The sequence below is a fragment of the Phoenix dactylifera genome, unplaced genomic scaffold (genome assembly GCF_009389715.1).
Source record: "Phoenix dactylifera cultivar Barhee BC4 unplaced genomic scaffold, palm_55x_up_171113_PBpolish2nd_filt_p 000299F, whole genome shotgun sequence".
Classification (NCBI taxonomy): domain Eukaryota; kingdom Viridiplantae; phylum Streptophyta; class Magnoliopsida; order Arecales; family Arecaceae; genus Phoenix; species Phoenix dactylifera.
The window spans coordinates 89,929-107,160 of record NW_024067776.1 but is presented as its reverse complement, the minus strand read 5'-3'; the positions used below and the strand labels follow the sequence as shown (position 1 = coordinate 107,160).

Here is a 17,232-nt window from a genome sequence, read left to right as displayed (position 1 = left end):
AGTTAGACATAAAACATGATTCGATGCTTGACATAAATAAATTTGATTAGAATGTATATTTTTAATTTACACTGGATTTGAAAGGAAAAAAAAAAAGGCATAACCTCTTTAGTAATTACATAAAAGATATAGGGGCAGCCTTGGGAGGAAGTTCCTCACCATCAAATCAAGTCATTGGTTTTGCTAGATTTTGTAGCCAATTTCCAAGAAGTTTCGTCCCCGCTCTCGAGAGCCCAAGGCCCCATGAGAATAAGTGCTCGGGCAATCCAAGGCTCACTCGAAAAGATTCTCACCCAATAAAAATCCCTATCCTCACACAACCCCACGTTAAAATCTTTTTAAGAGCTCCCCATCTTGTCAAGGTGGAGCAGAGAGAGATCTAGCCACATTTCCAAGAATGCCGCACACCAAAACCCAAGCGAGAAGAAGAGAAAAGCCCCCTCAATCCTAAAGCAAAAACGCCTCGTATAATCCCCGTACCAAATCAGAATTACCTCGAGTTCAAGGTGATCTTTTTATGCATAAAACGGAAGGAAGGGAAGAAGCCGGCTGAGGTGCAGCTCAAGAAAAGCTCCATGACCTTATCAGTTAAAACTTTAAAAAATCCCACAATCTCTATTACGGTGCGAGCCGGTATAAAAGAAGACCCAGAATCTGAGACACTTCGGCAAGGAAAGGGCAGTCCATTGCCAGAAAAAAAAGAAAGAAAAAAAAGAAAGAAAAAAAGGTTTTTTAGATATTTTAAGCATGTTCCGCCATTACGTCCTCCCTCTCCCCCTCGCTGAGAAAAGTACCATGCCCAATATGGCATGGCCCAGATGTCAGGTGTCGGCTTTATGCTAGTAAAATAGTGCACCACAGGGAGAGCAGCAGCGGCTAAAGGAACCCACCTTCCTTTGTTTTACATTTTCCAAACTTGTTTTAAAGACACCCACTTCCCTAACCGGCCCCTCCCCTGTCTCACAGAGTCCATGGAGGGGCTGTAGAGAGGTGTGGAGAAATGGAGTCGGGATCGAGCTCTCCGGCGGTCTCCGGGGCCGGCGGTGCCGGCGACTCCCTCCACGGGCTCAAGTTCGGCAAAAAGATCTACTTTGAGGACGGGGCCGGGGGCGGCGGCGGCGGCGGCGGCGGGAGCTCCTCCTCCTCCTCCTCCTCCTCCAAGGCTCAGGAACCCGCGGCGCCGCCGCCGCCGCCGGCGAGGAAGGGGAAGGGGGCGGGGCAGGGGGGGCAGGGGCCGCCCAGGTGTCAGGTGGAGGGGTGCAAGGCGGATCTGACGGGGGCTAAGGCTTACTACTGCCGGCACAAGGTCTGCGGTATGCACTCCAAGGCTCCCAAGGTCATCGTGGGAGGGCTCGAGCAGAGGTTCTGCCAGCAGTGCAGCAGGTATCTGTTGTTTAGATGTTGGATTCTTGGTTTCTTGACTGCTTGGTCTATTTAGGGGCTTCTCGGGGCTTTGGGTGGCTTTGGAGGGGAAAAGCTGAGTTCTTTTTGGATTTTCCTCCCTTTTGAGGTCGAGATTTGTCAAAAGTGTGGGAGTACTGGTGGATGTGTTTATGATTGTGACCATCACTTGGAGATTTGTGGTTTTGGTTGGTTGTTTTTTTTGTTATTGGGTTGGGCGATTTCTCATGGACTTAGATTTGATGATGAAAACTTTTGGACTTTGCTTGGTGTGTGTATATATATATACATATATATATTTCTCCATCCATGATGGCATTTTATTTGTTTTATTTAAACAAGGATTTTTTTTTTCATTGTATAATTTTTTTGCTTGCATGCTTGCTTGAAAAAAAAATTATAGGTTTGTTTTTGACCATCAGTTTGTTTTTCTTATTTTGGATTAGCCAAAAATTTGTGCTTTAGTTAGGTCTCTCTTCTTGATTTAATGTCAAGGTTTTTATTGTTCATGGGGTTGGGAGTTTGTGTTTAAACTTTTTTTTAAAAAAATGTTGATCTGCAGGGTTTGTGTGGTGTGTTTGACTGTCGTAGTTAGGTTTAGATCTCTCTTATTGTTGTTGCAAGTAGATGGCTTCTTTACTGTTTATAGTTAAGGGCTCTGTTTTAAACTGGATTTAATATGGGATGGTGTGCGCTGTCTGGTATGTCAGATTGCCATGGATGTAGGTATTTTTGAGTCTGTATGCATTGTTGCGCTTTAAAAAGAGGTTAGATTTCTGGTTGAAAAATTCAGACACTTCTTCACTTCGGTATGTTTAATTGCCTTGAAACTTGTATGATTAATTGTGTTTCTGCTGTTGATATTTGAGTGTTCAAGGTTTTGGCTGCTAGAATTAAGACTTCTACTTAATTTTTGTTGTGATATTCTTGTGGCTGTAGATGTGCTTAGAGTAGCTTAATTTATATACGTTTCATGGGATGCAACTTTCATGCTTTTTATCAATGATGCTTGAGGAGGAGTATGTATGTGTCTGTATATATATATTTATCTATTTCAGATTGGGAGGGGCTCTAACCCCACCTTCTACCCTATGCCCACAATCCTCTCCACCCGAGCCGAACGCCCAGGTCCTGGGTGGACCAAGCCTAATGCTTGCGGAACCAAGGTAACGGGTTCCGAAAGGAGGGTCTACACACTTGATAATCAAAGCCCTGCCCCTTGCCTTAAGTGGCAAATCGTAGTACCATGCAAACTAAAGATCGGTGGTTCAGAAAAGAATTTGACAAGTCAATTTTTATATATTTGATATTCCTTTTATTTTTGACTTTGTTATAGAATGTTTCTGCTATTTTTACTTTTATAGTGGTTTAACATGGATGGTTTCAGAGGTTAACCTTGTAATGTCTAATGGAATTTTCTAATATTTGCATCAGTTATTGTTGTAACTGTCCAATGGAACTAGCTGAATGTTTGGTTTTGATGAAGAAATAGGTTTGGCATTCTGTGGCTTATGTTGAATTTGCTTTTTCTTCTGTCCCTATGGTGCGAGGTGTTTTCTATTTCTAAAAGATCTGCTTATTGGGTTATTGTTGTTTGATAAAGATGCTAAGGCAGTTGAATGCTGAAGCTAGGAAAAATAAGACTTGAGAAAACAAGGAAAACTTTGGGAGTTGAGAGTTAGCCTTTCAAAGAAGTTCAATTCATGGGTTCGTGCAATGATGTTGTGTGAATGCGTTTTCTTTACTTTCACCGATATGAATTAAAAAAAAACTAGGCTCAACTAGTTGGGGTTCATGCTCTCCTATGAATGATATATAAATTTGGATGTGAAGCTTAAGATGAGGCTCATCTTTTCAGATGACTTCCACATATAGATGTTGCCACAAGATTTTGGGATGCCAATGAGCATCGCTGCCAACAAATTAAGAGGGAGGCTATAGATAGTAGATCAACTTGCAAGCGATGGTCACATGACAAATTGTGAACTCTTAAAACATTTATGGACTTAGTTTATTGACGTATCATTTTTGCCCATCAATTTCTTATGCAGTCAGAGAGATTTATTCATCTCACGTCAACTATAGATTGTTTGACATTGAATTTAGTTACTTGAGAGTTGAGACCAATTCTCTATAGTGTTTCTTTTCTATCATTTTTACATATATTTATGTACCAAAAAAAATTACATTTATTCAAAAAGCAATTTGTTTTAGTTCTTAATGCCATGAAGTCAACTAGAATAGTTACTTTAATGCTTAGGCAGCTTGCAGAAATATCTTTAGATAAATAGACAAAGTCTATGCAATGACATTATTTATATGTAGAAAGTATGTACCATGATAGGTTATTTGGTGGATGTTAAAGAAGAAAGCTAAACAAAAGGAGGTTTCCCCATAGTTCTAAACCCTAAGAAGTATTTGCTCATATTTAGTTCTATATTTTGTGAAGTCATGTGAAATATGAGTTTTTTAGTGCTCCACTGGTTTATGAAAGCATCTGCAATTTTAAAAGATGGAAGAATAATGAGATATTAAGTATGAGTATGGCGGACATCTTTTAGTTGTGGTTGCCAGCCACATGGGATGTTGATTTAAATTACCATAGGGCTGTTGATTCTTGTGGCTGTGAGGGATCAAAACACTGAATGGTTCATTTCAGTCATAAATATGCCCAAATAGTTCAGTGTGCCATTGACACACATTATGCCATCAACATACTGACATGTTCGGTAGCAGGTGTATAACACTGGGCATGCATTGGTGGGAATTTAAATAAAAGGAAGGCTTTCAGAACGGGTATTAAAAACAAAAGCACTTGAGGATGCCCTAGGGTGATGACATTGTTTAGATGGTGAAATTAATTGAGACCACACTAAGGGGTAGGAGGTGGGAGCAGACTTAAACCTTCATCATGATTCAGGACTAGAGAAGGCAAAAAGGGCAGAATATGGCGATTAGGGTTGGAAGGGTTAGATTATAAAGGTAGGAACACAGATAATTCAAATTGGTAGCCTTGTCTGTATCAGATCCATAAGGATTCCGATACTTGTAGAATAATTCAAGGATACATGTCAAATATTTGAAATATCTTATTTTTCAGATCTAATTATGCTTCAGATGCATCCTAGCTAAGCCTGAGATATTTCCATGATTTCTCGAAGGTTGAGTGGGAGAGCTTTATTTCATTTATGTTTCAAGATGTGTTGGGCTTTTAATGATAAATGGTTAATTTGGAGCTTGTGGTGTTGATATTATTGTATGGAGTATGGATTATGGTCTGTTCGATTTGAATGATAACTAGTGATGACTGCATTGTTTTGATAAGCTACCATAATGTATAAAAGTTATTATATGTTTTGAAACATCTATATTTATTCATTGTTGTATCCTAGTTATATCGTAATCTGCTTTTCCAAGACTTGTCATAATGGTGATTCTGTATCGTGTCAAATATGCATCTCATATCTGTGTATTCTTCATAGTCAGTAAGAGGGATCCTAAGCAAAAGCAGAGGGACTAACAAACTTTAACCTGCACTGCTAACACAAATTGACTGAATCTTCTTTCAATTAGGTATACCTTTGGGTTGGCACTTTGCAGGTCATGTTAAGGGTAACAGCATCATACTCTTTTCAACATGTTGAGCTTGAGTTGTTTATTTAAAGTGTAACTGGGAGCAAGGACAAAATATATACACCTAAAGGGTGAAGGTGCTTGAAAGAGTAAAGATGGGTCCAAAGCTAGCACTCATGAAGAGCAGGGGAGGTACAGTTGATTGAAAATCTAAGGTTAGCATGTATTTGAACCAAAATTTTTCATGCACAGAAGTACGAATGAGTATGGGTTTAAATGGATTTCGACTTTGTGTGTGTACGTGTGTGTGTGTGTGTGTGGAACTGTATGGAGGGGCGGAGAACAGAATCGCACTGCCAACTTATGGAGCATGATTAATTTTGATGAAGAGGAGAGCACAATTGATTAAAAATATTAAAGTTATCGTGGATTTGAATCAAAACTCTTCATGAAATGAGTGCATGAATTTAGATGGAGTTTGATTCTCTCTCTCTCTCTCTCTCTCTCTCTGTGTGTGTGTGTGCGCGCGCGTGTGTGGACTTGTACACAAGGGTGAATAACAGAATCACATTGCCAGATTATAGAGCACAATCAGTGTTGATGACGAGAACCACCATCTTTCTGGATCCGCTAACAACTAGCTTTGTTCTATGACTATAATGTAATGCTTTGCTTTGTTGGGTTGATTGACTACTTTTTGGTGTTCAGCACTTGTAAAAGTAAAAAGCAACAGAGAAACATCCATTAGTTAGATGTCTATAGTTTGTGTATGTATACTATAATTGGAATAGGTGATAAATCATTGTTTGTAATGAAATATCTGATGAACCAACATCGTACTCTTTGTTCATAGAAGTCACGCATCCTGAATATTATGGAATGAACACTTCTGTACAGCCTTCCCTGGGCAACATAGCATGCGCTATTTAGCTTAGTGATGATCAAGTAAAGCATGATTCAGTGTACTAATTATGTGAACCTTTTGTAGCATGTATAGTATTCGATTCACTAACGCAACTATACTGCTTAATTTATATTTTGCTTTGACCAACATTCAAAACATTATTCTGTGCATAACATAAATTCATTTCTTTGTTTCCAGTTTGATGCATAGATGAGTCATTGTCACACTACGTATTAAGATAAGAACATGCTTAAGTTAAGCCACAAATTACGTATCTAGTAGCCTACAAGAAGTTGACTCCCATCATAGAGACATTTGAAAAGCAAAATGAGCATTCTATTTTGATTTCAATGAGAAACTCAACATCAAAAACAGTGCAAGACATTTTCTAATCAGGTTTCATATTTGAATATGCTGACAATGAATATATTGAATGAATACTTATTTCTTTTACTAGCTAGATACCAGTGCTAGATACATTTTTTCACATGTATCATTATAAATTTTTTCACATGCATCATTATAAATGCAGAACCTTTTTGAATCTTCCTTATACAGAATCTTGCTTTCTGGGAGAGAACCTAGAACTCCATAGATCAAAGCTCAGAGAACAAGATAGTTTCTTTTGTTCTTTTGCCATCTTGGTATTATCAAGTTAACAAAACATATGTACCAGAAAAAAGCATGCTGAACAAAATCCACAAAATGGATATATCTCCTTGACTTTGAGCCAGTATGGATCTATATCCTGATGGATCATTTGCATCAGAAAAGCATCTCTTGTGTTAATTAGTTTTGTCATATTCTAGCTCAATCTGCAAAAATGTTTTGTAGATTGTCTTGGATGAATGTTCTTTTAGAAAGCTATAAGACTGTTGACATTGTAAAGCTCAAAATATTGAGAAATGAATATGATCCAAGAAAATACAACTGGCATAGCATAAATGAGTATGTTTAGATGGATGTATAGTAAAACTATGAAGGGTATGCGTTGTTAATAAGAATTGTAGGAATTAAATTGATTAAGAACAATGTGATGGAGAACTGACTGTGATGGGATGGGACAAAAAAATCAACGAAATTCTCAAATCTTTGTTCAAGGATTTAGGAAGAAGAGAAAAAGACCAAAGCCAACATGGATGGAAGTTGGGTAACCCAAGGAGTCTAATGCATGGGGTCTAAAGGAGGCCAAATTTTCGCATTACTAATTTAGGAGACTTTTTAGTTCCATTTGGTAAGTTAGTTTTTGTACAAGGTTTTTATTCTTTACGTAAACATGTAATGGGAGATATCAGTTCACAACAAACTTAGATAAAACACGAGAGGTCTCTCCTCTTTTCTCTGTGGTGAACTATCCGGGCCTGTCCCCTAGAATGTGATAACTGTTTAATTAGTCTTGGTGAGAATGGCAGGAACCTTGTATCGAATTTCTGAGACATTTATTTGGGGTGATTATTTCTTTGTCATATCTTCTCTGCTGGTTATTATTCTTTTCCTTTTTTTTAATACAAAAACCTTGAAAAAATTTTCTATAAAAGCCTGGATTCCTAAATCTTAACCCTAACCCTGTTATTTCCGCAAGTCCCATTGTTTTTTTTTTGCCTTTATTTTTAATTTAATAATCAATTAGTCGTCTTCCTGAAAATTCCTGCAGCTTGTGACTTTGATCACTATTACAACCCTACATTGACCCATATGATATTGTCACCAACAAAATTAATACCCAATCGGCTTTTTTGAACCTATCCTTTGTTGATTTTGTTCATCAAACTTTTATATCCATTACAGGTGGTACTCTCTTTGTTTACCTGCATCGGTCATACCAAGGTTTCTGTACAATGCAACCAGTATCATGCTAGGCATATCTAGTTCCGAGTAGTTTTCACTGAAGTCTAAGAAGGTTTTCTGCATTATTCACTATAACTAACATTGAACTTTACCTATTCATGTATGGTCACAGAGCTCCATGGAATTGATGTATTATTGTTAAAAGGGCTCTAAAATCAAGAAGATTATGATCTGCATAAAATATTTACCTTGCTCCAAGGAAGCTCTTGCAATGTTGGTATCCAGTGACAATGCTGACATCAAAAAGTCTGCCTGCTGAAGTCCTTCAAATCACTATTAGGACTTGGGAAATCAACAACTGTTTTGCAGTGCTGCCTCCTCCTACCTTTGGTTATAAGTACTGTTAGTTTAATATTCTCCTGTGATGAGTATATCAGCTCACATAATTTGCTCTGATTTATTTTAGCTCACTATGTTGCATCTGATGCATCCCAGAAATGTCCAGCCATAGTTGCATATAAGCAATATTTCATTCACGACTCTCATGATCACTTAACCCATCTTGAACAACAACAGGTTCCACCAGTTACCTGAATTTGATCAAGGAAAACGCAGTTGCCGCAGACGTCTGGCAGGCCACAACGAGCGGCGAAGGAAGCCACCTCCCGGGCCGCTGTTGTCGCGCTATGGCCGCCTGGCCACCTCCTTCCATGGTCCTTTTTTTTTTTTTACAATCATCTTTCTTTTTAAAGCTTCAGGCCTTTTAGATGCTGTCCTTCTGTTTCTTCCAAGAGACCATGATTTCATGCAATTCTACACTGTTGCAGAAGACCCCAGCAGGTTCAGAAGCTTTCTTATGGACTTCGGCTATCCCCGTCTTCCAAGTAATGCAAGAGATGTGTGGCCGACCATTAGGGCTGGCGATCGGGTGGCTAGCAACCAATGGCAGGGGGGTTTAGACCCTCCAACTAGTGCAGTTATGGTGCAGGGCCCCCACCAATACTTGCAGGGTTCTGCAGCGGGGGGGCTCTTCTCTTCAGCAGAGGTTCCGCCGGGTGAGTGTCTTTCGGGAGTCTCTGACTCCAGCTGTGCTCTCTCTCTTCTGTCAACTCAGCCATGGGGCAGCAATTCTACCAGAAACAGAGCTCCAGTGATCCCAGCAAGCAGTAGCTTTGATGGTGTCCCGACAGCTCAGTCAGTCGCCAACGATTACATGAACAGTCCCTGGGGTCTCAGGGGGCATGGAGGTAGGAGCAGCTCACATGAAATCCATCACGACATAGGACTAGGACCGGTCACCGAGGCCGGTAGTAGTCAGTTTTCAGGCGAACTTGAGTTAGCTCTGCAGGGGAATGGCCAATGCCTGGACCACGGCTCAGACAGAGCATACGACGGTTCAGGACATGTGATGCACTGGTCTCTGTAGACCGGTGGATCTATTCTGTTCCAAAATTGTGGATCGTGTGACCGTTTTGTTATCTCCAATGTTTTGGATATCGATGACATTGGCTAAATCTCTATGGTGGTCTTTTGTAAGATCTTTCAGAACTTAAACTCATCCATTTGCTCTGTTTTGAACCTAGACCATTAAAAGCACTAGTGTGTTGGAGGTGTTTTTGGTTAATGTTTCAACTTCATGGTGGTGTCTTTTTCTTATGGATGTTAGCGTAGGTGATATCAATTTTGTTTTCGTGGCTAACGTTTTTCATGGAATCATGGGTCGGCCATTGCAAAATAGAGGAGGCATAATCCTACTCATTTAACGTTTGGCTTCAAACGAAGTTTGAGGTGATTTTCTATGTTTTGATTATAATTTCTGGGGTTCTGTGGTCGTTCCAATAACTTATGTTGCTTGCCCAGATGATATGGGACATATTACTTTTAACTTTTTGCATCAGACATTTTTGGATGTATATGACAACCTTGTTTGCCGTTTGTGCTGTATCTTATCATATACAAAGACTCTCCATTTGTAGATAATATTAGATACTGCTATGTACAATGTATATTTTGAAAAGAAAGAAAGATCTAATCATTTGAAAGTCGAATTCGTGGAAAACTGGAAATATGAAGTCCAATCTGTTTGGAAGTTACATAAAAGAAGTGACTAAAAGGAGATAGCGCATATCGTTAGCATGGACTAGAAAATTAATGAGATAATTAACAAATTTACAGAATATCAAAAACATATTTTAACTGCAAAACTATTATCTTTATATGTAGCATAAATGCTCAAAAGCATAAGATGATCTCCGTTTTTATCTCTCATGTTTTTATGCATCAACGATAACATCTCCCTGTGAAGAAATCCACCAAATTCTTTTTGGAGGTTTTTTTTGTTGTTGTTGTTGGATCCCCTAATATTGTCAGTTTGATAGCTTTCTCTGTGAAACAAATAACAAAACATGACAGTGCATTCTAAGGCCACAAGCAGCAGACAATTCGAAATGTTCGAAATGGTATCTGTTTAATTGCAAAAAATTTTAGAAATGAGAAGCATGTAACAACTTGTTAGATTACGTCTCATGTATAGGTAAACAGAGATTGAGACCTAGCTTGCGTTCTAGCTTGGTCCTGGTTCTATTGGTGCTCCAGCAGCAATTGAATCCCTGTTAAGGCTATTACATCTGGTGAGGCCATGATTTCCATCTGTCCACAGCTGAAGGATGATCAGGCTTCTTGTAGCCGTAAATATATTACCTTTATCCATGCAAGCTACAGGCTTCTTGGTTGACAGATTAAACCACCTCTGTTTCGTCATGAGTGTGGAGATCTACTTTATGACATCAACTGACATAATATGCACAGAATTTAGATCTACCATCTGCTTAAGGGTGATGACCTCATGCATTGCCTGTCAATCTTTGGATCCTCTGGGTTCTTGTAAACAGTCAAGTCCGTTCCGGGATTTCTTTTGGCATATCTAGTGTGCAGCCATCCTCATAAGATGTGAACATACAACATCACATGTATGAGTCCAAGCTGCCAAAAGATTCGCTTTCAGTGGTCCTCTTCGTCAGGTCCAGGACAATCAATTGCAAGTGCCTCTGCTGATTCAAACTGGAGGGGGGGAAGAATGATTAATCAAAATCAAGGACACAGCAGTAATGTATAATACAGTTTTAGATTATTGACTTTTTAGTGAAGCAGATCATACATCAACTATGTGAAAAATGACAGAAATGATATGCATATCCTTAAAATTTATTATCAATACCACCGAGCACTTGCTCGAATGTGTCTTCCCTCTTGTCGTTTGGGCAAGAGAATTGGGGTTCGATTCCAGGGGTACCGACCCTTGCTGCAACCCCTGATTAACCTGTTTCGACAGCTTGGACTCAGTCTGCTTGAGGGCCTAGGCTCTAGTCTAGGTAGGGTGTGGTGGGTACAGGTGGCGGGTGGGGATTAGCCCCTCCTGGTCTCAAAAAATAAAAGGGGAAAAAAAACAGTTATGGCCATCAATTAGCAACTAGATTACCATCAAAGGAACGCCACATGCGGCAGTTTAAATGTGAACAGATCACTATTTGCCACAGCATAGATTGCATAGTACTAATTCTGATAAAAAAAGAGCCTTTTAAAATGCCCTACTCACCTTACATCCACAATAGAGACAGTAATGATGTTCATCCCGCAGCTTCATCAATATATCATGCAAATCCTGCAAGAAAGGTTGGTATCTATCACTTGTCAAGCATGCATGCAAATCAATCTCATAGATCAAACAATACGACAAAATTCCCAAGGCAAAAGATTAAATCAGGATTGAACTTCTACATAAAGAGGATACTATGCGACATTACACAGAATTTACATAACTGTCACAGGCAAAACAATGATGGTCTGAGGCTTTATATAAACTTCGATTTATATTAATTTTACAGGATTAGATATAGACCTGAAAATGTTAATTACACATCTTATTATCTTCCATATACAGTAACACAAAGCAATACCATATCATCTCATGCTTTAGCACATTGCAGGGTTGATAGATGATATATTGAACAATCTTTGACACATGAACATGGAATACTAGCGATAAGCATGCTCTAGTTAAACTGCACTATATGACTTGCACTGCAAATTCATTACCTTGTCTACCAGCTTCATGTGTTTCAAAGCTACCATTGGTATCCTATCTGTATATTCTACAAGTAGTTCATCTGAAAAATGGTAACTGTAAAATGGAGATATGCCTCTATTGATAGGATTAGGCTTACATTTTGGAATAAATTCAGATTTTGATGCTTACTTCTATATCTGCTTTGATGGTGAGATCTATGCATTTGAAAGCATTACAATCAAGGTCCTGTTAAAATAAACATGAATAACCACTATGACCCACTACAATTGGTGAAGGCAGGATGACAGCCTCCCAGAAGATCTAAATCTCATGTAATGCCCATGGAGCTGGATTTGGCCCTTCATAGAAATAAGGCATGGTGACAGCCACCACCTAAAAACTTGCTCATTCCTCACTGTTGTCCCATTTTCTAAGACATTTCATGAATCTATTTGTGAAAGATGACTTGATTCGTTCATCTGTTCAAGAGAAAAAATTTGTTTCCTACTTATTATCCCATGGGATCCCCTCCCAAAAAAGGTCAAAAAGTGCAATTCCTGGTTCTACCCCAGTCAATTAGATTGTAAAATGTAAAATTTCACTCAATCCCCATTTATCTCGTAAGAAAAGCAGATGATAACAAAAAAAACAAAGACATCAATTTTCTCCCTCTTTTCTTTCTTCTCCCCTTGATTCTTGAGAATCAGGATGAGGATGCCCCTATATAACCAAACTGAAAAAAGATATTCTTAGCTTTGGACAACAAAACATGGACTCACCTTGATCAAACATTATCTATTTTCTTTGATTTTAGAATTTAAACATATCATACCAAACAACTTTATGGATGCTAATAAGTCCATGATCATAATATGCCTGGTATTCATAAGGTTAGGAAGACATGTAGACATTGGACATATTAACTTCCATTGACCTCAAACATGATTCAGATAATTCAATAGTTGACATATTACTTACCCCATCTTCTGAAACCATTATAGGCTTATAATTGAATAATGGTCAGTACTATGGCCAAGACAAAAGGTATGATCTTTTTTTTAAAAAAAATAATGTTGCTAAAGTATAATACTCATTAGTGTAAACTAAATAAAGATACTGATCTATGATAATAATAATGTGCTATGAATATTGGTAATTTAAACATATTGCTTAAAATGAATTTCAAATGCCAAAAGTAATATATTAATACTAAATGTTGAAATTATAGTACTGTTAACTGATGGACAACAAGACCATTATCCTAACAGTTGCAATATATGCAACGGTCTTTATATCAAAATACCTACACAACAAAGCATGTGAATCAGCTGGTATTGACAAAAATGCCTTTTGATGTTGTCAGTACTTAATCAAACTGCAAAATATCACATCAGAATGTTCCAATATTTAATTAGTTCATTACCACTTAAATTAATTGTTGAAAGGACCTTTACGTTATATCACATGCAGCCTCAATATATTTAGTCAAGATTTTTCCCTGACTGTAGATAGCATTCACAAATCTCTATATTCATATTAGTTGCAAGTCAATTATGTAAAATGCTTTTAAAAATCATTATTCTGATTAAACCATATGATTAGAGGTTGGTCGATAGTTATGATGTACTTGGCATTCCAAAATAGAAGGGAGGTTGGTCAATAGTAGTTATGTTGTGTTTGGCATTCCAAAATAGAAGGAACAAAACCAAAAATCAATCATAAATGACATCAGCTCATTCTTTTTAGATGAATTTAACTTCTTCACCGAACTTCCTCGTGTTCATTTTCTACATCTTTGAAACACCATAATTGCTGCTTTGATGTCTGCTCAACATCAGTGAGAATTATGTTGCAACTTGTTTTAACTGGGTTCCCCCTGCCTCGAACATTCTTGATCGCAATCACCAAGTAAATCAAACGGCCCAATGGCTATCCAGAAACATGACACTCAGTTATCTCTAATTGCCTATATTTTCAGGCTAAGTACATATCTTCTTAAAAAAAATTATCTTGGAGTTGTGAAACTGATTGGAGCACTACAAATAAAGATAATATTTGATCTCTACATTTTGGATGGGAGATATCTATATAAGTAGATAACATATTTGCTGATATATTTTTAAAATATATATAAAGAAAGCTAGGAAATTACCTCTTCGGTGATTTCTTCCTCCTCCTCCTCCTCCTCCTCCTTTCCCTCATCTCCATCCTCCTTAGGCGGTTCAACGACCTCCCTGTTCTCCAGCTGCGCCAATGCTGCCTCCGCCTTCCGGTAATCCCCGACGATCCGCCGGCTCCTCCACTGCGTCTTCTGCCGGGATCCGAACTCCGCCATCAGCTCCTCCTCCCTCCACCGTTTCCACTCCGCCGCGGCTCTATCCCTCCTCGCTGCCTCCTCCTGCGGCGAGATGACACCGATCCCAGCCCGGGACCGCCGGATCTCGAGCCCCACAGGCTCGGCCTGCCCGGCCCCGCCCTTCCCCAGCACCGACCCGGGGGTGTACCCCATCTGGCGCAGCATCTTGAACCCCACGTTCGTCTCCGGGATCGCTGCCTCTAGCCCAGCCATCGTCTGCTCGTCCTCCTCCCGCTGCTTTCGCTCCCTCTCAAGCCTCCGCTGCTCCTGCCAGCTTATACCCTTCGGTCTCTTCGGCTTCGGGGCCTGCGGCGATTCGATATTGGGCCCAAACTTCTGCAGAATTTGGGAAATTAGCGCTAGAATTCACCATAAAACTTCGCAACGAAGGGAAAATAGGGTTTCGGCGGGTGAGCTGCGAGGTTTTCGGAGCAAGAATTGGCGCGTTGGGATTAGGGTTAGGGTTTACCTTCTTCTTGGAAGAGGAGTCTTCAGGAGGGATGAAGAGGGAGAGATCGCCCATGTAGTCGTCATCTTCTCCGCCGCCGTCTGTGCCCGCCATTGATGTGCGAGAGAAAAAGGATTTGCACGTGAGATGGGAACCGTGCGGGGAAATGGATGGAGCGAACGGGAAAAATGGCGGTCGCCTATAAAACTAAAGCCGGCACTTTCATTGCCGACTTGATTTGGTGCTCAACTCCGCACAAGTCATTTTCTTAAGAAAACAAAATAGTATTTACGCATTAACTATTTAACTAGGGGCCTCAGAACAAGTTTCCCTTGACGTAGTGAGCATATAAAGTGAAGAGCCGGCTGCGGTTGCCGACTTATCTAAACTTGTTTTTGTGAGGATTTATTTTTAATTAAGAATCCCCTCTGGGCGTATAAATAAATTTCCCAGCAACTCGGTGTAGTAAGCTTCTACTCCCTTCTCCCGTTGCTTGGGTCCTTCTCTTTTGTCTCGTTTTTCCCATCCTTCTTTAGGTTTTCTTTGTTGTCACTTGCCATTTTTACTTTCTTATAGCAATCTCTTAAGATGAATAGAGTAATAATCATCTCTTTTATTTGCTGACAGTTACAAATTGCATTTTCTTGTAGGGATTCTGTGAAGGATCCAGTTAAAGCTAGACACTAAGTTCATTACAGTTGTGTTAAATGATGTCTAATCTTTCCATTTAAGATAACCTCTTAGAGATTACTGTCGCTTTGATTCAATGTTTCATGCTGTTCAGCAATTTTGAATTTCCCCCCTGCATGCTTGCAAATGATGCTGTTGAGAAGTGTTTTCATATTTGATGATCCTGCATTGATTGAATTTTGATCATCATCCCTTCTCTAATTATGAATTTACTGGAACAATCTTTTAGTAGGGCCGGTTTTGTTGTAGTTCAAGATGAATCTGGAGTTGCTAAAAGGTTACAGTGGATTATGGTCAATCTTTTACTTTTCCTGCTGCTTTAGATGTTGCAGTATCTTTCTGATTTGTGGCTTATCTTGATGGTTATTTCCTTTCTGCTTAGTAACCAAAGATTGTGAATTCAAATCTTGGATAGTACATCCTCAAAACTTTGTAGTTGGATAGTTAAAATGCAGAAGTTTCATTTTCTTTCTCTGAAAAGGATCTGGAAGTATATTTTATTCTAGTACATTGAATGATTAGTGGGCATGATCTAGTTTTCATAAAATTAGAGGTAATGCGAAATTGGTGGTTTTTTTGAAATTGCCTTCTTGATACAATACATAGAAGTAGTCTAACTTCAGCCAAGTTAGTATTTTTTTCCTAAATACTGTCCTTGGCACACCAATGTCACATCAGGTTTGGCACTTTGGCGGGCCTTTCGTAGCTCTTTCTAAAATCAATGATGTATTTCTTATTAAATCAATGACCGGTCTCATAATGACAACTCATGTGTAGTTATTAAAGGTTGTCCTCCAATTCTACTTTTTTTTTTTTCAAAGCCTAGAGATAAGGCTCTTTTATTTTTATTTTTTTTTGGTCCCCCTCCAGTTACATTGAGTACCTTTCGGAAGAGATTGTGATAAATATATAGAACGATTTTAGTGCATTGTTGAAAAATATTAATGGTTCTACATTTATCATGTAGGTAATTTAAATCGGCATGCAAAAGGGGAGGGAAAAAAAAATGTTTGTGCTGGTTATTGATAAGCCAATCACCTTCTACACTGCTCTTCCCATAATCAGTGTTATGAGAATGACCAAGTTTCTGATTCAGATCATCAAGTTTATGAATTGAAGTGTGAGTCTGGTATCAAAGAACTGATATGACTCAATTAAGAACAAGATTGACGCAGACCTCTTCAGTATGGTAAAAAGATCAATCCGATTTGGAATGAGCAATTCTCATCAGGTCATGGAATTCTAGATCAATGTTGGCGGGTATTGTTAAACATGGCTCCAGAAAATCCTTGACCAGCAGGCGTAACCTATGAGACTCGTAATATTGTATCTCAGTTGAAAAATCTAGGTAGATAGCTCTGCTGCACCCTCTCCATATGATATTCTACTAAATTTTGTTCATGCTATTTTTTGTCTGAATAGCAGTATACGTGGTAAATACTGCAATAACCAACATCCAAACCAATGGTCCAGTATCATAGAATGCATTGTGTTGGAAATGGTCATGCATGTCATTCGAATGATAAAAAGCATGCTAGATCCATCCAGGGATGGTAGCTATAATATTGCTTTGATGCACCATTAAACAAGTAAATGTAATTATAACAGGTCATGTAGAAAATTTGCAAGACTTTAAGTTAATATTTATTTTTTGAAATGTATGTTGCATGTCCCAAAAAATATGCTGCAGGCTGAAGGAAAAGTTTGCATTGATAAGTTAGTCTTACCCAAATCATAGCACCAGGAATTAAACAAGTTTTCAACTACTTAAACAACCTTTGCTATATGTGCAAAAATATTTTTTTATGAATTTGCTGATATTATGAGGAAAGCGCCTGCACCATATCAACATTTACATATTTGGGTGCCATAAACTGGGTTCCCTAGCAGGCTCACCAACTAGTTTTTCTAACTTGGATTGGCATAATTAATTGTTATGGGTTTGAGGCAACTCTTGGCCCATCTTTTAAACTTTAGAAATAGGTGGCAACAACTTAATGGGTTCA

At 38.8% G+C, this 17,232-nt stretch overlaps 2 protein-coding genes across 4 annotated transcripts; one reads left to right on the top strand and one right to left on the bottom strand.

Moving 5' to 3' along the window:
- Positions 1 to 393: 393 nt before the first annotated feature.
- On the top strand, positions 394 to 9,301 carry LOC120105493 (squamosa promoter-binding-like protein 14). 3 transcript variants are annotated; one of them, XM_039118036.1, is made up of 3 exons: positions 395 to 1,383; positions 8,243 to 8,379; positions 8,497 to 9,301. In XM_039118036.1, the coding sequence occupies exons 1-3, from the start codon at positions 1,001 to 1,003 to the stop codon at positions 9,090 to 9,092; spliced, it is 1,116 nt and encodes a 371-aa protein (XP_038973964.1). In that variant the 5' UTR covers positions 395 to 1,000; the 3' UTR covers positions 9,093 to 9,301. The 3 variants fall into 3 exon arrangements, with proteins under 3 accessions (XP_038973962.1, XP_038973964.1, XP_038973963.1); XM_039118035.1 differs by having other exon boundaries at positions 396 to 1,383; positions 8,494 to 9,301; XM_039118034.1 differs by having other exon boundaries at positions 394 to 1,383; positions 8,243 to 9,301.
- A 752-nt stretch (positions 9,302 to 10,053) lies between these two features.
- Positions 10,054 to 14,829, bottom strand: LOC120105494 (G patch domain-containing protein 11-like). Its single transcript, XM_039118037.1, has 4 exons — positions 14,558 to 14,829; positions 13,885 to 14,424; positions 11,262 to 11,327; positions 10,054 to 10,726 (listed from the first exon to the last, which is right to left on the bottom strand). Exons 1-4 carry the CDS (start codon positions 14,648 to 14,650, stop codon positions 10,667 to 10,669), a joined length of 759 nt encoding a protein of 252 aa, XP_038973965.1. The 5' UTR covers positions 14,651 to 14,829; the 3' UTR covers positions 10,054 to 10,666.
- Between the last annotated feature and the right edge of the window lie 2,403 nt (positions 14,830 to 17,232).

Bases quoted from the DNA above. Each gene is read 5' to 3' on its own strand.
- LOC120105493 (XM_039118034.1), top strand. From the start codon at position 1,001: ATGGAGTCGGGATCGAGCTCTCCGGCGGTCTCCGGGGCCGGCGGTGCC. The intron at 1,384-8,242 runs GTATCTGTTGTT...GAACAACAACAG, and splicing joins TTCTGCCAGCAGTGCAGCAG to GTTCCACCAGTTACCTGAAT.
- LOC120105494 (XM_039118037.1), bottom strand. From the start codon at position 14,650: ATGGCGGGCACAGACGGCGGCGGAGAAGATGACGACTACATGGGCGAT. The intron at 11,328-13,884 runs GTAATTTCCTAG...CCTTTCTTGCAG, and splicing joins AGGAAGAAATCACCGAAGAG to GATTTGCATGATATATTGAT. The intron at 10,727-11,261 runs GTGAGTAGGGCA...CCCCCCCTCCAG, and splicing joins GTCTCTATTGTGGATGTAAG to TTTGAATCAGCAGAGGCACT.